Source organism: Podarcis raffonei, chromosome 13 (assembly GCF_027172205.1).
Source record: "Podarcis raffonei isolate rPodRaf1 chromosome 13, rPodRaf1.pri, whole genome shotgun sequence".
Classification (NCBI taxonomy): Eukaryota; Metazoa; Chordata; class Lepidosauria; order Squamata; family Lacertidae; genus Podarcis; species Podarcis raffonei.
Window position 1 is genome coordinate 17,112,758 of NC_070614.1, and position 23,297 is coordinate 17,136,054.

General features: G+C 48.4%; 1 protein-coding gene across 1 annotated transcript in view; it reads left to right on the forward strand.

Moving 5' to 3' along the window:
* LOC128400301 (uncharacterized) overlaps positions 1 to 23,190 on the forward strand; it is a 32,910-nt gene extending 9,720 nt beyond the window's left edge. The window contains exons 4-7 of the mRNA XM_053362454.1: positions 6,539 to 6,766; positions 14,420 to 14,499; positions 21,378 to 21,660; positions 23,011 to 23,190. Of these exons, the coding sequence (XP_053218429.1) occupies positions 6,539 to 6,766; positions 14,420 to 14,499; positions 21,378 to 21,660; positions 23,011 to 23,082 (663 nt within the window). The 3' untranslated portion in view covers positions 23,083 to 23,190. The remainder of the gene's footprint in view (positions 1 to 6,538; positions 6,767 to 14,419; positions 14,500 to 21,377; positions 21,661 to 23,010) is intronic.
* Positions 23,191 to 23,297: the final 107 nt, after the last annotated feature.

Consider the following 23,297-nt stretch of genomic DNA (forward strand, 5'->3'; position numbering starts at 1 on the left):
AGGTAATTCCTATTATGAGATATAATTTATTTGACATAGGCAGTGATATTGTCAGGGAACTGCCATCAGAGACTAAGGAGGTGAAAGGGCTCAAGGAGGGTGAGAGAGACCATTCAGCGGAGGAGGGGACCAGCAGGGGGAGAAGTGGAGTTCCAAGGGAAAGTGAGTCGGAGGGAGGGCTCAGAGACACTTCAAGCGGGAGCAGCGGGGAGATTTCTGGACCTCCTGTAGGGACACCCACTCCTCGGCGGAAACTGTCACGCCGAGAGTCCAGAAGACGCGTTTCCGTTAAGGAGCTTTTATGCTGGAAGAAGTTCCGTAAACGCCCACTGTCCGATTCAACGAGCGATTGATGGAGTCATGTTTAAGGAGCTCCATCACAGACAGAGGTTTGGGGACTTGGCCAAACTCTGAGGGATTAGGATTTTACGCACAAGCAGCTCATCATCCCATCACAGCAATCGGACAGTCCCTGAAAGCAGCTTGTGCAGAGAGGCATCATGAGTAACCCAGCCGGAGCCGGAGGAGCAGCAGGAGCTGGAGAGGGTCCAAGCCTGGAAGAAAGGTACAGAGTGTTGGAACTCCAGCTAGCAATGCAAACGGCGAGGCTAGAAGAAAGGAGGGCGCAGGATGCAGAAAAGGCAAAAGGCGCTACACTAGCAAGAAAGATGCCAGGAATGGTGCAGAAGTTTGGGGGGGACCCCAGGAACTACCAAGCCTTTAGGACAGAGATGCAGTATGCTCTTGAACTGCAGTTTAATGACTTTCCCGACGAGGCATCGAGAGTGGCGTTTGTGATTGGCCATCTCGAAGGAGGGGCGAGAGATTGGGTCAGACCCCTGATGGCAGGGAATAGTGACATGCTGAAGGACGCGAGGAAGTTTTTTCGCGCCATGGATTTGATGTTTTCCAGCGAGATTGAACAGGGGCTGGTGCGCAGACAATTGATGGCGTGCAAACAGGGGAGCCGATCGGTTCGTGAGTACTGGACTGAGTTTACAATGTTGATACATAGATTGGGGTGGGACCTTTCGGCGGAACCCATTCAAATGCTCTTTGAAGAGGGGCTTTCTTCGGCGGTGAAAGATGAACTTTCCCGGGCGCCCAGGGCGGAGTCTATGGACCAGCTGACCAAATCAGCGCTGACCATTGGAGCACGCCAGGAGGCAAGAGCCTTGGAGAAGCGGGAGGGGAAAGGAGAGCGTTGGAGGGATTTCCGCATTCCAGAGATTCCAGAACCAAGTTTCCCGCCAGGAGAGCCGATGGAAGTTGGAACAGCGCGCGCGCGCGCAGTTTCAAATCCCAGTGAAGGGAGGAAGAAGGAGGGAAAGAGCGCCAAGAAATGTTATCTCTGCCAGCAGCCAGGTCACTTTGCCAGAGTCTGCCCGCAAAGAAAGGAATGGCAAGGGATGGCTGGAGCTGTTGGGGGGAAGGAGGAGGAAGTCCAGGAGCCAGTAAAAGCCAACGCCTGTCTGCCTCTGTCAGGGCACTGCAGACAGGCCAAGGAGCAGTAAAAGTGCCCACTCCGGAACCTCCAAGACCAGCCCTAGTAATAGAGGTGTTGCTAGAGCTGGCAAACGGATACCCACTAAAGACTAAGGCGCTGCTGGACTCAGGCAGCTCCTGTAATTTTATGAGCAAGGAGTTTGCAGCTGAACACCAGATACAGACACTCCCTTTAAGCAACCCCCTGCAGGTCACCACGATCGATGGGAGGGAGCTGCTGGGAGGAGAAGTCAGCCTACAAACCGTCCCAATGGTTATGAGGGTGGCCAGGCACACTGAGAGGATAGCGTTCAATGTAGCCACCCTGGGAGGGGCTCCAGTCATTTTGGGAATGAGCTGGCTAGCGTTGCATGACCCGCTAGTGGGCTGGCATCAGAGAGTGGTCTCCTTTGGGTCAGCACATTGTCTGGAACACTGCAGAGAGGGAAAGGTGCCAGAAGGGGCAAAAGCCTCTCTAGCAGGGACGGAAGTGGCGGACAAAGGGAAGGTGCCCAAACAATACGCTGACCTGAGCAAGGTCTTCAGTGAAAGGGAAGCAGATAAATTACCACCGCACAGAGACTTTGACTGCCAAATTAATCTGGTCCCTGGGGCCCAGCTCCCCGTGGGCAAGCTGTACGCCATGTCAGACAGGGAAATGCAGGAGTTAAGGGAGTTTATTGATAAAAACCTGAAGAGGGGCTTCATCAGAGAGTCCAGAGCGGTGGGGGGGAGCCCAGTGTTTTTTGTGGACAAAAAACACACGGATAAACCGAGATTGGTCGTGGACTACCGGGCCCTAAATGCCGTGTCAGAACCAGTGACTTTCCCCATGCCCAGGATTGATGACATTTTGACCAGGGTGAGGAAGGGAAAGATATTCACGAAACTGGACCTGAGAGGAGCATACAACCTGATACGAATAAAGAAGGGGGATGAATGGAAAACCACCATGTTCACCCCTTTGGGGGCGTTTGAATATCTCGTTATGCCATTCGGATTACAATCAGGCTCCGCCTGTTTTCAATCGCTCATGAACCACGTACTGGGACCTTTGCTCTACAAGAATTGCGTGGCCTTCCTCGATGACGTGCTGATATATTCAGAGAATGAGGAGCAGCATGTAAAGGATGTCAGGGAAGTGCTGAGCCAGCTGCAAGCAAACCAGTTGTGGGTGAAATTGGAGAAGTGTCAGTTCCACACCAAGGAGGTGGAATTCCTGGGGTACCGCTTATCAGACAAGGGATTAGCCATGGATCCAGGGAAGGTCCAGGCGGTGCTGGAATGGAAGACACCGAAAACGAAAAAAGATGTGCAAAGGTTCTTAGGGTTTGGGAACTTTTACCGTAAATTCATCAAGAACTTTGCCCACTTAACGGCTCCCATCACGGACTGTCTAAGCAGCAAGAAGAAATTCGTTTGGACGGCGGAGGCGGAGCATGCTTTTGAGGAATTGAAAAGGGCATTCGCTTCGGAAGAACAGCTCCTGCATGTGGATTTACAAAAACCCATGAGAGTGGAAACTGATGCCTCAGACCGAGCGGTGGGGGCAGTGCTGCTTCAGCCAGGGAGCAATAAGTCGGAATGGAGACCGTGTGCCTTCTTTTCGCGTAAGCTGAACAAATCCGAGAGGAACTACACGGTATATGACCGAGAACTACTCGCCATTCACGAAGCGTTCCGGAGATGGAGACACTTACTAATTGGCGCACAACATAAGGTGCAAGTGTGTACGGACCACAAGAATTTGGAGTATTGGAGAACGGCACGGGTGCTCAACCAACGACAAGTGAGATGGGCCCAGGAGTTCTCCAGATTCCATTTTGAAATTTGCTATGTGCCAGGTCCAGAAAACATCAGAGCGGACGCTCTCTCTCGCAAACCTGAATATTTGGAGGGGGAGGGAGCGCCGGAAGAGAGACATATTATCCCAGAGGACCACTGGGTGTGTGGTGCGGCCTGGGTGGGGCAAAGAGAACTGGTAGAGGGAACGGTAAATGATGAGTACGCCCAGGACAAGCTCAGAGGTCTAAGGAGAGAGGGAGAAGACCCCGGGGGTTTTGAAGAAAGAAACGGGGCATTGTATTACAGAGGGGCGCTATATATACCCGAAGGGGAATTGAGGGGGAGAGTACTCAAACAGCTGCACGACAATCCCACAGCGGGGCATTTTGGGCAACACAAGACCATGTGGTTGGTGACCAGGGAGTTTTGGTGGCCCAAGGTGAGGGAGGATGTACGGGAGTATGTGAGAAGGTGTGACCAATGCCAGAGAGCCAAAGGAGAAAGGCGGGCACCAGCGGGGTTATTAGAACCGTTACCCACACCAGAACGACCGTGGGAGGCGGTGTCGATAGATTTTATGACTGATCTGCCCAAATCCCAGGGGAAAACCGCCATACTAGTCGTAGTAGACCTGTTAACTAAGATGGGTCACTTTGTAGCTTGCTCACATGCAGTCACGGCGGAAGAAACAGCGAAATTGTTTGTAGAACATATTTTCAGACTGCATGGCGCCCCCTTGAGGGTGGTTTCCGACAGAGGGAAACAGTTCACGTCCAGATTCTGGAGGAAACTTATGAGCTTATTGCACGTAGAGGTCAACTTTTCGACTGCCAGGCACCCTGAGACCAATGGGCAGGCGGAGAGAGCAAACGGTATTCTCCAACAATACCTGAGGTGTTATGTCAATGACAGAGAGAACGATTGGGTCGAAAAGTTGGCACTAGCGGAATTTGCTTACAATAATGCTGAGAATGTGTCCACCGGGATGAGCCCCTTTTTGGCTAATTATGGGTGCCACCCCAGGGCGTTTCCAGGGGAAGGAGGGGAAAGATGGAGTGTTCCGGCCGCGGAACTTTTTGTAGAAGAAATGGAAGCGATCCATCGTCAACTCCAACTCAACTTAGAAAGGGCCAAGGAAGAATATAAGAGGCAGGCAGACAAGAGCAGAAGGGAAGGTGAAACAATTAGGGTGGGGAGTCGGGTCTGGCTATCAACCCAAGGGTTGCCGTTCAAGGGGGGTTGCAAGAAATTGAGACCCAAAAGATTGGGACCATTTGAGGTCATCCAACAGGTCAACCCAGTGGCGTTCAGACTCCGGTTACCGAACCACATGAAACTGCACCCAGTATTCCACAGGTCATTACTGTCACCATACAGGGGGGAAGGTGAAGGGGTATCCACACGGGGGCCAGCCATAGAAGAAAGGGAAAGCCGCAACCATGTGGCGGAAATCATCGACTCCAGGTGGAAGGGTAATCAGGTGGAGTATTTGGTCGCGTGGGAAGGGGAACCGGAGTCGGAAAACACCTGGGTGAAGGCAGAGGAGGTCCGTGACGAGATCTTGATCGAAACGTTTCACCAAAGGTTCCCCAGAAAACCTCAGCCAGTAGCGAGGTTTCGGAGGGAGTACTTTGGCACCACCGACGATGAGGAGGAACTGGAGGGATTCAGGGAATCGGAGTTGGAAGGAGGAACAGACTCCGATGAGGAGGAGTACTTGGAAACCGGAGACAGCAAAAGGTGGAGGGAAGTGTTCGAAACTTCGGAAGATGAGGGAGGTTCCTTCAGGGGTTTTGCTCCCTCGCCTCCCGCAGAGGAGGGGAGGGAAGGGGGTGAAGGGGGCCCTGGAGGGGAGGTGGATGTCAGGGAACTGCCATCAGAGACTAAGGAGGTGAAAGGGCTCAAGGAGGGTGAGAGAGACCATTCAGCGGAGGAGGGGACCAGCAGGGGGAGAAGTGGAGTTCCAAGGGAAAGTGAGTCGGAGGGAGGGCTCAGAGACACTTCAAGCGGGAGCAGCGGGGAGATTTCTGGACCTCCTGTAGGGACACCCACTCCTCGGCGGAAACTGTCACGCCGAGAGTCCAGAAGACGCGTTTCCGTTAAGGAGCTTTTATGCTGGAAGAAGTTCCGTAAACGCCCACTGTCCGATTCAACGAGCGATTGATGGAGTCATGTTTAAGGAGCTCCATCACAGACAGAGGTTTGGGGACTTAGCCAAACTCTGAGGGATTAGGATTTTACGCACAAGCAGCTCATCATCCCATCACAGATATGCAAAACAGTACCCTGAAAAATTTTAATCTCCACATTCTCCATTTGTGTGCGGAGAAGCTGTTCATTCAGGACCAGCTCAGTGAAGAATCAGACTGTTCTGCTTACAGCATTAAGCAGGAGGACCCAATCCTGCACTCTCCAGTTTTTTTGTGGGCAACTTCCTTTGTGTGCATGGGAAAACATTCAGCAAACAGAAGCATGGAGATACAGGATGTAAAACCTTAAAATATGCCCTTTCCGGTGAATTCCAGAAGATCCCACTTTCCAAGCACATAAATAGATCACATGCTTAGCAGGTCATAATGTGGTTTACTTACAAAACTCTTCCAAGTTCAAAGGTTTTTTGGAACACAGCACTCATAGAAATGTTGCAGAAGTAGAAGACAAAATGGTAAAAGTTCATAAACTTTTTACTGGTATAGAAATTGATAGTTTCAGATTACATTCTTATATGAAAAACAGGCTTCTTAATTCCATGTGGTTGTAGGGAGCAGCTCAGAACTCCACACAAACGAAATTCACATATAGAGTGAGCAGAACAATAGGCTTTGTTGCCCATTTCTTCCCAAGATAAGGAGCTGGGACATAGGCCAAGTCTGTCAGAACACCTTTTTCAAACGACATTAAACCCTTTATGTCTTTATTAGACTTAAGCATGCTGGTTATATCAGGCTAGTTGGGCAGTGTGTGTGTGTGTGTGTGTGTGTGTGTGTGTGTGTGTGTGTGTGTCTGTGTGTGTGTGTGTGTGTGTGTGTGTGTGTGTGTGTGTGTAGATATCCAAGCATGGTCAGTCATGCCTTGGGATTTTCCCCATAGGAAACAATGGAGATCATTGGCTCAATATGTGAATGCTCGCCCTACAAACCAGTTCTCAGAAAATTGATTATATTTGCATGGCACTACCTCCCTGTTTTGACAGTCTGGAGGCATCCTGAATGTGAGAAAGGAGAGATATTTGCATTACTTCAAAGTTACTCTTTTTCTTTCAATGCAGCTCCATCCCTTTCTTAGGACTGTCTCCTTCAACAACTCTGCTGGGGAAACAGTATCTTTTAGTGAGAACAGGGAAGTAGAAGCTGGCTTTGATATCACCAACCTGGTCACTTTCCCAAATAACTCCTTCATGAGAGTCAAGGTTGGAAGGGTTGGTGTGGAGGCTACACCTGACCAGCCATTCACCCTTGATGACAACAGAATAGTGTGGCACAGAAGCTTTCACCAGGTGAGGCATAATTCCTACATCCATGAGAGATGGGAAAAGAGAATGTTATTCTACTTACAGATCATCAGTCCAGCACATACCTGCCTTTCTGCCAGATTCTAAACATTTTTTTCTCTGCACTGTTTAAGAATACAGTGGTACCTCGGGTTAAGTACCGTATTTTTCACCCTATAGGACGCACTTTTTCCCCTCCAAAAATGAAGGGGAAATCTGTGTGTCCTATGGGGTGAATGCAGGCTTTTGCGCAGCGACCCCTCTCACTCTCCAGGCTTCAGGAAGCTATCAGCAAGCCTGGGGAGCCCGCGGGAGTTCCCGCAGGGCTCCCTAGGCTTCAGATAGCAGCCTGCTGCCCGGAGTGCGGGGTGCGTTGAAGCTGCGGCTGGGGGGTGGGAATATTTTTTTTTTCTTTATTCCCCCCCCCAAAAAAACCCTAGGTGCGTCCTATGGGCCGGTGCGTCCTATAGGGCGAAAAATACGGTGCTTAATTCATTCTGGAGGTCCGTTCTGAACCTGAAACTGTTCTTAACCTGAAGCACCACTTTAGCCAATGGGGCCTCCTGCTGCTGCCGCGCCGTGGGAGCACGATTTCTGTTCTCATTCTGAAGCAAAGTTCTTAACCTGAAGCACTATTTCTGGGTTAGTGGAGTCTGTAACCTGAAGCATATGTAACCTGAAGCGTATGTAACCCGAGGTACCACTGTAATAGAATCTTAGAGTTGCAAACCATGTGGTCCACGATGCAGGAATCACAACATAAGATCTTGCTGGCTCAGATCAACGCCCAACCAGTGTAGAATCTCACCATTTGCCAATCTTGTCCAGCATCTGGATATGGCATGTGGCTTTTGACTTGGGGTTCTTTTCATCCAAGTGCTTTTCATGAGTCTCTTGGGAAGAAGAAGGGGTTTGCTGCTTGCAGTTGAAATGCTGGTGTTTGAGAAGGAAGTAAAATCCCACATTTTTTTGTTTTACTTGCCAAAGATCCAGAACAAACCTCCACTCTCCAGAACTTTCCCCAGGATGCCGCTTCCGCCTTTGAAATTCCAGACACATGGCAGCCCTAATTTTACTGAGACACCTAAGACCATTATTCATGTTCTTTTAAAACAACAACAACAACAACAACAACAACAACAACAACAACAACAACAACAAGTGTGCTTATGCTAGTCACTTGTATCCTAAGGAAAAAGGAACTGTAGGCAAGTGTGGAGGAGTCTACAATTTTATGGAAACTGGCTAAATTTATACCTCTCAGACTAGTACACATATAGGAACATCATTGCTTATCCTTCAGGTTTCACATTTCTGTCGATCTTGTGGTATAGTCTCAGCTCAAAAAAAGGACCAAAATGGTTTGAAAAATGCACCTGGTAGCATAAAATACACTTGAAAATGCATCTGTTAAGATAAAATGCATGGCAGGGAGTGTGAAGGGGGCTTCTAAGAACATTAGGTTGAACCCCTTTCTGAAGACTCATATTTGGGGACTGAGATAAGAACAGAAAATTCGAAATCACAGGGAGGCTTCTCAGTGTGTTCAGCCTGTCAGAGCTTTCTGCTTAGTATGCAAAGATCATTGGTGGAACAGCTATGGGAACAAGATGGGCAGAGCTGGTGAGACTACACTCCACAAGGTCTCCACATTTGTAGATCATTTTCGGCACTACGTGTAATGGGAATTGGGGTTGCTTATGCGTAAACTCCAAACTGCTCCAAGCGAGTTGTATAGCTAAACCTTTCCCTGGTTTGACAGCCTCTTACAACGCGACTGTCTCAATCACTGGCAGAATCCGTCAGTGGGCGTTTCCTGAACTTCTTCCAACATAAAAATTCCTTGACAGCCAGTCTCCTCCTAGCTTCTCTGCGCGGAAGCCTTCTGCGCAGAGTAGGCGTGCCAAGCGGAGGTCCTGCACTCTCCCCACTGATCTCACTGGAAGAGTCTCAGAGCCTTCCCTCCGAAGTACTCTCAGCCTCCCCTTTCTTCCTGGTGTCACCTTGGTTTCCTTCCCCAGCGGAAGCTCTCTCTCTCTCCTTGCTAGTTCCCTCCCCTGCATCATTGGGGCGACTTCCCTCTCCCCTAGTCTCTGATGTCGGTTCCCTGACATCCACCTCCCTCCCAGGCCCCTCCCCCTACCCCGTCCGTCCCTGAGACGGTGAAGCGGGAAAACCCTGGAAGGAGCTATCCTCTTCCTCAGATGATTCCAACACCGTTCTCCACCTGCTGCTGTCTCTTTCCGCTGCCCAATCTCCCCAGTCGGATTCCTCTCCCTCGGATCTCTCCCCTTCCTCCTCTTCGGAGGCGGGAAATCCCACAAACTCTTCTTCATCCTCCATGTTGCCAAATTGCTCCTCCCAGAACCTCCCTAATGGCTTGGGCTTCCTTGGGAACCTGCGATGAAACTCCTCCTGCAGATACTCATTCCCGATCTCTTCTGCAGGAACCCAAGTGTTCTCCGATTCGGGCTCCCCCTCCCACGCCACCAAATATTCCACCCGCCTCCCTCTCCACCTTGAATCGAGAATTTCAGCTGCATGACCACTGAGTTCCCTTTCCTCCACCCGTGGATGCCTGGTTGTTTCTCCTTCTTGTCCCAGAAATTCCCTCCCTTCCCTATACGGTGAGAGTAAGGACCTGTGGAACACCGGGTGCAGTTTCATGTTGGTGGGCAATTTGAGTCTAAAGGTCACAGGATTCACCTGTTGTGTTACCTCGAAAGGTCCCAATCGCCTTGGCCGTAGTTTCTTACACCCCCCTTTGAACGGTAACCCTTGGGTAGACAACCACACCTGGTCCCCCACTCTTATAATTTCCCCTTCTCTGCGGTGCTTGTCTGCCTGCCTCTTGTACGCTTCCTTCGCCCTCTCCAGGTTAACCTTAAGTTGTTGGTGTAAAGCCTCCATTCCTTCCACAAATTGTTCGGCCACTGGTACACTTCACCTTCCCTCCCCCTCCCCTGGGAAGGCCCTGGGATGACACCCGTAATTGGCCATGAATGGACTCATCCCTGTGGACACATGTTCCGCGTTATTGTATGCAAATTCAGCCAGCGCTAGTTTGTCCACCCAATCGTTCTCCCTTTCGTTGACGTAGCAGCGTAGGTACTGTTGAAGTATGCTATTAGCTCTTTCTACTTGTCCGTTGGTCTCTGGGTGTCTGGCCGTCGAGAAGCTAACCTCCACATCTAGCAGGCTCATGAGCTTCCTCCAGAATCTGGAAGTAAATTGCCGGCCTCTGTCGGACAAAACCCTCAAGGGGGCGCCATGCAACCTGAAGACATGATCTACAAACAGCCTAGCTGTTTCCTCTGCTGTCACTGCATGCGAGCAAGCAATAAAATGGCGCATTTTGGTCATCAAGTCAACTACCACCATGACTGCTGTTTTCCCCCTGGACTTGGGTAAATCGGTCATAAAATCAATTGATACCCCTTCCCATGGTCTTTCTGGTGTGGGTAAGGGTTCCAGTAACCCCGCGGGTGCTGCCCTCTCCCCTTTAGCTCGTTGGCAGCACTCGCATCCCCGTACGTATTCCCGCACATCCTCCCTCACCCTTGGCCACCAGAACTGCCTGGTGACAAGCAACATGGTTTTGTGTTGACCGAAATGTCCCGCCGTGGGGTTGTCATGAAGTTGTTTGAGTATCCTTCTTCTCAAGTCCCCTTCCGGTATGTACAACGCACCCTTATAGTACAAAGCCCCCTCCTTAACCTCAACCCCCCCCTGATTTTCTGCATCTCGGATCTCCCTGATTTTGGTTTGGGCGTACTGGTCATCCCTCGTCAAACCGGCTAGTTCTTGTCTCCCTACCAACACTCCCACACACACCCATCGGTCCTCGGGTATTACATGACGTACTTCCGGCACTTCCTCTCCTTCTAAGTACTCCGGTTTGCGAGAGAGAGCGTCTGCTCTGACGTTTTCCTTCCCCGGCACTACCTAATCTCAAAAAAAAAACTTGGAAAACTCCTGTGCCCATCGCACCTGTCTTTGGTTCAGGACTCGCGCAGTCCTCCAATATTCCAGGTTCTTATGGTCCGTGCACACCTGGATTTTGTGCTGTGCACCTATTAGAAAATGTCTCCAGCGGCGAAAAGCCTCATGAATTGCCAGCAGTTCCCGGTCATACACCGTGTAGTTTTGTTCTGACTTGTTCAGCTTCCTTGAGAAAAAGGCGCACGGCTTCCACTCTCCCCGATTTCCCGGCTGGAGCAATACGGCTCCCACTGCTCTGTCTGACGCGTCTGTCTCCAGCCTCATCGGCTTCTGCAGATCCACGTGTAAGAGTTGCTCTTCCGAAGCGAACACCCTCTAGCTTTTCAAAGGACTGCTGAGCCTCTTCCGTCCATTCAAACTTCTTCTTGCTGCTGAGGCAATCGGTTATGGGTGCCGTTAAGTGGGCGAAGTTCTTGATGAACTTCCTATAGAAGTTTCCAAACCCCAGGAACCTCTGCACGTCCTTCCGGTTCTTGGGAGTCTTCCATTCTAGCACTGCTTGCACCTTGCCTGGGTCCATGGCTAAGCCTTTGTCCGACAACCTGTAACCCAGGAACTCCACCTCTCGGGCGTGGAATTGGCATTTCTCCAGTTTGACCCACAGCTGGTGCTCCTGCAGCCTTTTCAGCACTTCCCTGACGTCCTTTACATGCTGCTCTTCGTTCTCCGAGTAGATTAGCAAGTCGTCCAAGAAAGCCACGCAATTCTTGTACAGCAGGGACCCCAGCACGTGGTGCATGAAAGCTTGAAATGTGCTTGAGCCTGATTGTAATCCGAAGGGCATAACTAAGTATTCAAAAGCCCCCAGAGGGGTGAACATGGTGGTTTTCCATTCATCCCCCTCCCTCATCCTTATCAAATTGTACACCCCCCGAAGGTCCAACTTGGTAAAGACCTTCCCTTTCCTTACCCTGGCCAAAATGTCGTCAATTCTGGGCATTGGGAAGGTCACTGGTTCCGACACCAGGTTCAAAGCCCGGTAATCTACGACCAATCTGGGCTCTTTAGAGTCTCTCTTGTCCACAAAGAACACTGGACTGCCCCCCACTGCCCTTGATTCTCGTATGAAACCCCTCTTCAGGTTCTTGTCAATAAAGTTCCGCAACTCCTACATCTCCCTGTCCGACATGGCGTACAGCTTACCCACGGGCAGCTGAGCCCCTGGGAGTAGGTTGATCTGACAGTCAAAGGGCCTGTGAGGGGGTAGTTTATCAGCCTCCTTCTCACTGAAGACTTCTTCCAGGTCTGCGTACTGAGATGGTATTCTCCCCCTTTCTCCTACCGCCATCCCTGCCACCCTGGCTACTGCCATCCTCGGGGTCTCCCCCCCATGGCAGTGCTCTACGCAATGAGCTGACCCAAAGGTGACTGTCCGCTGGTGCCATCCCACCACTGGATCGTGCAGTGCCAGCCAACTCATTCCCAGTATGATTGGTGGTCCTGCTAGTGTGGCTACGTGAAAGGCAATTGTCTCAGTGTGTCTGGAGACCCTCATTTTCATGGGAGGGGTCTGGTGGGTCACTTCCCCTCCCAGGAGTTCTCTCCCATCAATGGTCGTTACTTGCAAGGGGTGTTCTAGAGGCACTACTTGGAGCTTGTGTTCTAGTGCAAAATCCCTGCTAAAAAAGTTGCAAGAGCTGCCTGAATCCAGCAACGCCTTCACCTTAATTGGGTGTCCGTTAGGGAGTTCTAGTATCACCTCTATGGCTATGGCCGCTCGGGGAGGGTCTGGTTTGGGCACCTTTACTGGTTGCTCGCCTGGCTGCTGTGCCCGCTCTCTGGCAGCCAAGCATTGCCGTTTCCCTGTTCTTTATTTCTTTCCTCCTCACCCTCAACTGCCCCCACCATTCCTTGCCATGCCTTTTTCTGAGGGCAGACTCTGGCAAAATGTCCCGGCTGCTGGCAGAGAAAGCACTTCTTTGTCGTTTTCCCCTCCTTCTTGCGAACCTCGCTGGAGTTTGAAACCCCGCGCGCGCGCACTCCTCCAATCTCCATTGGTTCCGCGGGCGGCGCGGGTTGCTCCGGCACGTCTGGAATGCGGTTGTCATACCAACGCTCTTCTCTCCCTTCCCGCCTTTCTAGAGCACGCGCCTCTTGACGTACTCCCACAGCAAGCGCCATTTTGGTCAGCTGGTCCATCGATTCCGGACGGGGCGCACGCAAAAGTTCATCTTTTACCCAAGGGGATAAGCCTTCCTCAAATAACATTTGCACTGGTGCAGAACCCAGTTCCCACCCAAGTCTATGGATCAGCATAGCAAATCGCGACCAGTACTCTCTCACTGATTGGTTCCCTTGTTTGCACCCCATCAGTTCTTTGCGGGTCACGCTCTGCTCCACATCACTCAAGAACATATGGTCCATGGCGCTAAATTTTTTTCTCAAATCCTTCAAGGCAGCATTCTCCGACGCCATCAAGGGTCTGATCCAATCTCTGGCGCGCCCTTCCAGATGCCCTACCACAAAAGCCACCCTTCCCCCATCGTCTACAAAGTCATCATACTGCAGGTCCAGCGCGTACTGCACTTCTGTCTTAAATGCATTATAGTCTCTGGGATTGCCCCCAAACTTCTGCACTAGTCCCGGTACCTTCCTTGCGATGGGGGTGGGCTTCCCCTGGGCATCCTGAGTCCGCCTTTCATCCAGCCGCGCCGCGAGTAGGGCCAGTTGCTGCTCCAACTCTCTGTTTCTCTCCTCCAGAGTGGGTCCTCCTCTGCCCCCCTCTCCGGCGCCGGCTCCTCCGGTTTGACTCATGATGCTGCCCCTGCTTCTCTGCGCACAAGCAACTTAGGGGACTGACGGATTGCTGTAATGGGAATTGGGGTTGCTTATGCGTAAACTCCAAACTGCTCCAAGCGAGTTGTATAGCTAAACCTTTCCCTGGTTTGACAGCCTCTTACAACACGACTGTCTCAATCACTGGCAGAATCCGTCAGTGGGTGTTTCCTGAACTTCTTCCAACATAAAAATTCCTTGACAGCCAGTCTCCTCCTAGCTTCTCTGCGCGGAAGCCTTCTGCGCAGAGTAGGCGTGCCAAGCGGAGGTCCTGCACTCTCCCCACTGATCTCACTGGAAGAGTCTCAGAGCCTTCCCTCCGAAGTACTCTCAGCCTCCCCTTTCTTCCTGGTGTCACCTTGGTTTCCTTCCCCAGCGGAAGCTCTCTCTCTCTCCTTGCTAGTTCCCTCCCCTGCATCATTGGGGCGACTTCCCTCTCCGCTAGTCTCTGATGTCGGTTCCCTGACATTACGCTTCTGTCATCTTCACAAAGCATGATTGCTGCAATTGGAAAATTGGAGGTGTAAAAGCTATTACTTTATATATGGGGAGAAAAGGGGGCAGGACTGGCAAAGATGAAGCCCCAATCCCCTTCCCTATTTCAGCTGTCATGCATTCTTTCTGAATGCCAGAAAGGGGCTCAAACATGGTCAGTTTCCACATTATTTATGTTTATTTTTTTAAAAAAACCATGAAGAGCCAAATGAGTAGCCTGGCACTGTGTTTCGAATAAGTAGTTTGGTGTCTTCCTACTGCCAGCTGGAAGAAAAAAGAAACCAAAAGCGCTACTTACTTCTGTGTGCTAAACGGTTAATCTGTTTATTTAAATGGGCAGGTGCCACCCCTTTCTGTGTGTAACCCAAGTTGTCCTCCTGGTTCCAGGAAGGAGAAGAAGGAGGGGGAGCCATTCTGCTGCTATGGTTGTGCTCCATGTCCTCAAGGCAAGATTTCATCCAAAAAGGGTAAGAGACACAGGATATATAACACTGGGTAACAATTTTTTACTTTTTGAATGTTGTCTAGATTTCTACAACTGATTTAGGGTATTTTTGCACTGCTGAATCAGGAAATGGCATCCGTTTCTCTCCATCAGGTCAGGTTTACTGTAAACTGAATGGTGGGCATTGATAAAGGTAAGTACAGGTAAATTGCATGTTGCTTCACCATTTTTCAAACTTCAGGGCTTGAACTTCCATTTCTTGGAACTCCTGGAATGCTCAGCAGCAGGGAGGTCTCTCTTCAGAGTCCAACAGTAGTCAGCCATCATGACTGCGTCCCAGCGACCTTGATACCTGGTCTCCATCTCTTTCATGTCCTGATGGAATCTCTCCCCCTGCTCGTCATTCATTGAACCCAGGTTCTCAGGAAACCGGTCCATATGTGAAAATAGGTAGTGCATCTTGACACTCATGTTGCAGCCCAGGTTTCTAAAAGCAGTCAGCATGTTGTTGACAAGTTCTGCGTAGTTTCTGGCCTTATTGTTGCCAAGAAAGTTCTTAACTACCAGAACAAATGCCTTCCACGCTTCCAGTTCCACTTCGTTCATTGACTTTCCAAACTCTGGATCTCTGATGAGCTGACAGATCTGAGGACCGTCAAAGATGCCAGCTTTCAACTTCTCCATGGTCAATCCTGGAAAAGCCTGGCACAAGTAAGTGAAGCAGTCACCATCCTTGTCCAGAGCCTTGGTGAATTGCTTGATTAAGCCGAGCTTGATGTGCAGCGGTGGGAAGAGTATTCTGTCGCTGTCCACCAGAGGGTCGTTGATGATGTTCCTTTCTCTGCAAGGCACCAATTCCTCCCACACAGGCCAGTCCTTCTTCGTGTAATGCTGACACGGTCCCTACTATCCCACATGCACAGAAAACATGGGTACTTGGTGAAGCCAGACTGTTGTCCCAACAAAAAGTTCACCATCTTCAGGTCAACACAAATAAACCACTTATGCTGATCATAACCAATTTTCTCCAGCATATACTTCACCGCTTCATAGTTCTCCTTCAGTGTACTCGAGTGAGCCGGGGTATAGAGGCAAACTGGTTGCCGTTGTGTAGCAGAACACATTTCAGTGATTGCTTGCTGCTGTCAATGAACAGTCTCCAATCTTTGGGTTCATACTGTGGCACTCCAAGCTTGAGCAGAAGCTGCGCAATATCTGCACAGTACACCAAGTCCTTCTCTTCCGAGAAAAAACGGAGGTACTCTTGATGCCTGTTGCAGAGGAAGCTGATGCGAGCACTGTCAGAGAGGAGGTTTTTTTCCCTTCAATCTGGATGCCAACAGTTCGGCAGAGTCCTTTGACAAGCTGAGGTCGTGAACTAGATCATTCAACTCATTTTGGGAAAATGGATGTGGAGCATCATCTTCAAGAACCACTTCTTCTTCATGTCCTTCAACACTGGAGGCATCTTCGTCACCAATGTCAGGAAGTTCTCCGAAGATAGGCACTGGAATTTCATCACAATGAGCTACAGGACGACGTGCTGATTGAAGATCAGGATACTTGAGGCTGCTCCGGTTCTTTCTGTTGATCCCACCAATTTATGGAGCCGCACCAATTTATGGAAGATTTCAAGGTTTTATGACTTCAAACTGATCCCTTTTCGACATAATCACCCAGAACTATCGGACCTGAATACTTCTTGTCATTAAAATAATCATTTCCAATCAAAATAATTATTCGACATGGCATTTTACCCCCACCAACTTCTTCTAAAATGCTCCACACAAGCGTACATGTGAACAAAAACGTAAAAAATGACATGTGGCCATAGCTCAAAAACTTGACCTGATTGAGCAAAACCAATGTCTAAATCAACTGAAAAAACGCAGACAACAAATTTGTTGTTGACCAGTGTAATGATTCAGGGAGTGAGATTTAGATATCTTTCTCATTCAAGTGGAATAAAAACCAAATTTCTCCTCCATACCTGTTGGCAGATAGACCCCATAAAGGATTAGGGACCCACTCCTAAAAAGAATTGGTTTGTCATCATCATGTAATCTTTGTCACAGGTTAAAATACAGGAGGCAATTTTGAATTCAATGCACCAGTGATATGACTTGGTAGGAGACACCTGTCTTAGTTCAGGCAATAGCAAATAATCATACGTCTGATTGATGCACGATCGCACACCAGGGTGGGGAGGAATGGGGTCAGCAGAGGGTGTGGGGGTGGAACGGGCTGAGAATGGAACCCCTGTGCAAAATGGTCATGGACTGTACCTGTTCTGAACAATAAAAAAGTGGTTTATGTGGAGTTAGCAAGCCATCACAGGGCACCCCACATAACCCAACAAAAGTTCTGAGGCATAGCTGTCAATTTTTCCCTTTTCTTGTGAAGAATCCTATTTGGAATAAGGGAATTTCCCTTTAAAAAAGGGAAACGTTGACAGCTATGTTCTGAGGTGGGGTTCTCATGCATCACTTTCAATCTGGTTACTCTGGAAATAACTCTAATAACTCTCATTTAACATTATGAGTTCCATACTCGCAGTATTAATAGTTGCTCTCCAACACATCCAAAATGTGAATGTATTATTTTCTTTCCAGACATGGTTGACTGTGCTGCATGCCCAAAGGACCACTATCCAGACAGGAACCAATCACAATGCATTCCAAAGATCATCAGCTTCCTGTCTTTTAAAGAGCCTCTGGGGATGAGCTTAGCATTGATTGCTCTTTCTCTTTCTCTCCTCACACTGGTGGTCCTAGCCATCTTCATTAAACATCAGGACACACCCATTGTCAGAGCAAACAATCGGGACCTCACCTACACTCTCCTCACTTTCCTCCTGCTCTGCTTCCTCTGCCCATTGATTTTCCTCAGCCCTCCAGAAAGAGTGAGCTGCCTGCTCCGACAAATGGCTTTTGGCCTTGTTTTCACAGTGACCGTTTCTTGTATTCTGGCCAAAACGATCACGGTGGTTCTGGCCTTTGTGGCCACCAAACCAGGATCCAGAATGAGGAAGTGGGTGGGGAAAAGACTGGCAAGCTCCATTGTGATTTCTTGTTCTCTTATTCAAGTGGGCATTTGCACTGTGTGGTTAGGAACATCTCCCCCATTCCCTGATTCTGACATGCACTCAATGATGAGAGAAATTATTCTAGGCTGCAACGAAGGGTCAGTTGCCCTGTTTTACTGTGTCCTGGGTTACATGGGCTTTTTGGCCATGATCAGCTTTGTTGTGGCCTTTTTTGCCAGGAAACTGCCTGAGAGCTTCAATGAGGCCAAATTCATCACCTTCAGCATGTTCTTGTTTTGTAGTGTTTGGATCTCCTTTGTTCCAGTGTACCTGAGCACCAAGGGGAAATACATGGTGGCTGTGGAGATCTTCTCCATCTTGGCCTCCAGTGCTGGCTTACTGGGCTCCATCTTTGCCCCCAAATGCTACATCATTGTGTTGAGGCCTGATTTGAACAGCAAGGAGCAGTTAATAAAGAGGAAATAATTAATTATCCTTTCATTCTTTGGATTAATTATCCTTTCATTCCACCAAACTATGAGCAATTTAATCTCTCTTTATCCACACCATCCACTTAGGTTGTATTTTACATGTTGTAGTTCCTATGTGCAATTTCTTTTAAAATCCCCTGTGGTCTCTCGGAGACAGGAGCCCCTCATCTTGTTTTAACCCTAAGGCTTATTTGGAAACCAAAAAACTGTCATGAGTACCATAAAATATTGAGACTGACTAAAAATTCAGAGCGTAATTGATTAGAGACTGAACAAGAAAAAACAATATACTGAGAGGCATTTTTTTAAAAGGCTTGTTCCTTTCTAGGTTTTTCCCTCTCACTAAGGTTTCAGTAGAGTTGCGTGGTGAGATCCCGCCTCCCACCAGTAGAAATAAAGACACAGGACACAGTAATTTAGGTTAATAGGCTATAATTAGGTCACAACTTTATTGGCTACAGATGATGAGTGGTATTGGCTTAGGCATTGGTCCTATTGACTATCCGGCTTCAGCCTGATTGCTTGAAGACCGGGAAGGGTTAACATCAGCAGGGGAGCCCTGCTGATGCACATCAGCTAGGCACTCCCCCGAGGACACCGCTTGGGGGCGTGCCTTGGGCCTGGCCTCCATAGGCTTCGGACGGGGACACGCCCCCCGGAATCCTTTACTGGACTACCCTTCAGTATCCGGGGGAGGTGATGGTGCTCCCCCCCATACATCTGCATAACAATACCCATACCAGTGCCTAACCGCCAAAGCCTAGAAAGTTGTGATGATTTGTTACGAGGTAGGCGAAAAACCAAATGGCTGGTGCCAATTTGCCAAGTGGAAAAAAATCCTACCAGGCCCCTTAACGGCGACCAACCGAGGTTCATAGCAAGGTCAAAAGAGGAACCTTGAAGGGTGGGTGGGTGGGAAACCAACGCAGCTGAGCAGCCAAAGAGGGAGATTCCTGGCCTTCGCTTGCCTTAAATGAGGCAAGGCACACCCCCTGGGCCAGGTGATTGGCTGGCCCGGGGATGACGCGGCCGAGGATTTCCCAGATCGCATGGGGCTGGAAGCCAGCCTCTGCGCATGTGTTGGGGGTGTGATGCCCGCAACAACACCTCCTCCAGAGGTTGGAAGTGGCTATGCTACTGTCATGATGAGCCAGTCTCAGAGATTTCAGTACAGCGAGTCCCACTTACTTTGAGGTTGTGCTCAAGTGGCCCACATACATAAATGAAGATTGAATAAGTCAGGAGCACCCTCTAAAACTCTTTGAATGTCTTCTCTGCTGCTCTCTGTCCATTCCAGATCAAAAATGCTACACCTAAAATACACACATCTGGAATTTTGGGGGCTGACTGGAGGATTTGTGGGGAAAGTTACTGCTTCTGCTGCTCTTCTATGCACATTAACTGTCCGGTGGGGGGGGGGGTTGAGTAGCATAAACAACTCCCTGCTGCACCTCCAGTCTCTGCCCTCACAAGCCATGAGAACTCTCCAGCTCTCTCCCTCCATTTCTGGGTATTAATTAAATTATTTGTTTATTTATTGTGTGCAGTGGGGGGTGCCTGTGGTCATGGGCAATATATGCTAGACCATTCCTGGTGTGGGGGTTTTAAACTTAAAATTCAATGAATAACGATTTTGGTATTTTTAATGGGTTTATTGTTATACAATGGGCAGAATGCTTCTGAATGAATATTTTGGAGTAAAAGCATTTTGAACGTAAGTGAAATTAAGTACCATTTTATTAGAAAATATAATATCACCATTCACTACTTATTACTTCTATATATTACTCCCACCAAAGAGTTGTGAGGTGCTTTTCTATCAGGAAAACAAATAGTTGTCCTTTTCACCATTCCTTCGTCTCAGTATAATTGTCAGAAAACTAATCAACTGGTGTTCAGGTGGGAAATTTTAGGAGGTCAGAGAAATTTTAGGAGGCTCAGATAAGAGACTGGCCCACTATTTTTCTTTTCCTTGTTGCTCTTAATTCTGCATGCCCTTTTGTTGTCCCATAAACAGTCAGAAACCACTTTGAATGAAACACCAGTAACAGGGTTATTATTATTTTTGGGGGACATTTTCTGATTTTCCTGATGTAAAGAGAGCTTGTTATTACCTTACCTATAATTATCACTCTCAACATGGCTAAGTATCCCTTGGATAATGTCTCAGTAGATTTCCAGAGAATACTAACCAATGTCAAAACATGGGTATTATAACCTCTTCCTGCCATTCTTTGCAAGGGAGAGGACAGAGGAAGGGGAAGGAGTTTAACTATTTTCTTAATCAAGTTATAAAATAGGATTTTAATCTGTGAATTGTTAGAGAAGCGCTGTTCATCATAAGGCAGAATATTGTACTGAGGTTGGTTGTGAAGCAAGGTTCATTTGCTGGATGGAAATAAGATTGTTTGATGAGAAAGAACATTTGCTTCAATATGCTGCTGTTTATTGTGCCCCTTCTCTTTCATCTGCCACATCTGGTGTGCAAACATACCACGAGTTGCACCGTCCATGATCTGTCCAGAATTCCACATGAATACTACCAACCTGGTCATCTAATTGTTGGCGGACTTGCTTCTCACCTCTTTGCTGCTTTTGACAAAGAAGACTTCAAAGAAAGGCTAACTATCCACCAGCGCCTTAATACCCAGTAAAGACATCAAATGTCAAATGATACTGAAATATCCCCCAGCTCTAACCAGGCCTCCTCAGAAGCTAGTTCCCCTGATTTCAGTGGGATTTACTTCCACTGAAGGGAAATGCAGATCTGAATGTGTCAGTGAGATGAGAGAGCCTGGTCTTGTTGATGTGTTCTCTCCTCCCCACATCCCACCAAATCTCTTCCAAGGAGAGTTTAACAAGAGGAGGACTCACAGATCAAACCTCCGTAGTTTAAAATGGAAAGCCCTTCTCTGTTCTTAATCTTCACCTCAGAAACTCTTGTGTGAGGGGTATTAAAGGCTCACCTCTCCTTTGAGGTGATTCTCGAATAACCCCTGATGTTCTCATCCAAGTCAGGCTAGACAATTGTCTTTAATAGTTATAGACAGGGCCTGGATTAAATACATTCTGACCATATTCAGCTGAAGGTAGTGATCAGTGAAGAAATGTCAGTTAACTGTTAGTTGGGAGAGGTTATGAGGGAGGTGTGAGTTCCAGTTCAGCAGTAAAGATCAGATTTTCGTGGGGGAAAATGGCAGGATTGGGAAAGTCTGAATGAACCCTACATTAAGCTAAAATTCTGCTCTTTTAGGGGAAATTGTTCTGCAGATATGTGTATATTAGGGCAAAATTTACACTAAAATACTCAAGAATCATAAAGAGCCCACTGAAAAACATGCATAGCACATCTCTCAATGATACAGCATAAAATTCTTGTTGCAGTATTGTGCCAAAGAACTACCAGCATATTCTGGCCTTGGTATTTGCTGTCCAGGAGATCAATGAGAACCCCAAGATCTTGCCTAATATTACACTGGGATTCCACATCTATGACAGTTACTTCGATGAAAGGATGACCTACTGGGCTGCTCTGAACCTTCCCTCCACACTTGTCCCCAACTACAAGTGCAACAACCAGAAACACCTGGTGGCAGTTATTGGAGGACTGGACTTGGATATCTCTGTCTACCTGGCAAACATCTTGGGCATCTACAAGATTCCGCAGGTAAGATGCTGCCTAGGGGATTTCACACATTCACCATGATTTCTTCTATCCAGAAAGGATTTGTGTAATATAGAAACAGTTGTGAGAGACGAAAGAGAGTGATTCTGCCCTTCACAAGGTAATGTGATGGTAGAAGAGTTCTCATCTCACCCCAGTTCCTTATCCAAACACACCTAAAAACATGTATCCAAATTCCATGCTACCAGCTGACACCCTCTCACCTTTGCTCCATGGCCTACTGGTTGGAGACAAAAGCTGCTCTCTTGCAAAGCTGGAAGCCTGCCTATCAGGAGTCACCTGCCCACACATTGTGGCACTTGATGGGGATTCTGTGTGTTAGTGGCTTGAGAGAGGAAGGAAAGACACCATGAAATCAGGAGTTGAAATTTTGTGGTGAAGCAACATGAAAGAAACAGGGGAGAGAAAAGCAGCAGTACAGAAAAAACCTAGAGATCACAGTGGATAAAGAAAAGGAGGGCAGAGGAGAGGAAAGCAGGAGTTCAGGAAACTGAGATTGGAGGTATGGCAAAGAAGGAGGTGGAGGCTGAGAAACACAGGGTGCAACCTGCCACCCTTCCCAGCTTTCTGGAACCTGCCTTCTTAAGGCAACTGGCTCATTTTGCCTCCTGGGTAGGCAGGTCCTAGGTGCACATACCCAGTCCTTCTGCAATTGTAGATGATGCTCCTTTATTTCCTTTTAGCTCACTTATGGGTCCTTTTCTCCAGAGGATGCTGGTCAAAGCCAAACCACTTATTTCTACAAGATGGTGCCCAATGAAGCCCATCAGTACACTGGGATTGTTGAATTACTTCTGCACTTTGGCTGGACGTGGGTTGGGTTGCTTGCTAGAGAAAGTGAAGGTGGAGAGAGATTTATTCAGACCCTGAAACCTCTGCTCTCCCAGAAAGGCATTTGCTTGGCCTTCTCAGAGACAATCCTGAAAATGATACATTTGGCTGAGTATTATGACATGTTTCCAGACTTGATCCAAATTTATCAAGCTATTATGGAAAGTAAAGCCAAGGTGGTGGTTTTCTATGGGGGAATAAAGTCCATGCTTACCTTGAGAGAAATCGTAGCAATTGGTGAATTGGAAAATGTGACCAAGACATCTGTGGGCAAGGTGTGGATTCTGACAGCACAGCAGGATTTCACAGCAAGGACCTATCAAATGAACCTGGATATGCAAGTCTTCCAGGGTTCCCTCTGCTTTACAGTTCATTCAAATGTGGTGCAAGGATTCAAAGCATTTCTTGAGGCACAAAATCCTTTTGCGGCAAATGGAAATGGCTTTGTCAAGGAGCTCTGGGAACAAGTCTTTCTCTGTTTATTTCCAAACTCCAATACAGAGGAGCAGGCCAGTGGAACCTGCACTGGTGAGGAGAAGCTGGAGAATCTCCCTTCATCTGGTTTTGAGATGAGCATGACTGGCCACAGCTACAGTCTCTATAATGCTGTCTATGCAACAGCACATGCTTTACATGCCATGTTCTTGTCTAGGACCAAAAACAAATTAGCGGTGGAAGGAGAGATGCGGGAGCTTTGGCCTTGGCAGGTAATGCCTATCATGAGATATAATTTATTTGACATAGGCTGTGATATGCAAAACAGTACCCTGAAAAATTTCAGGCTCCAG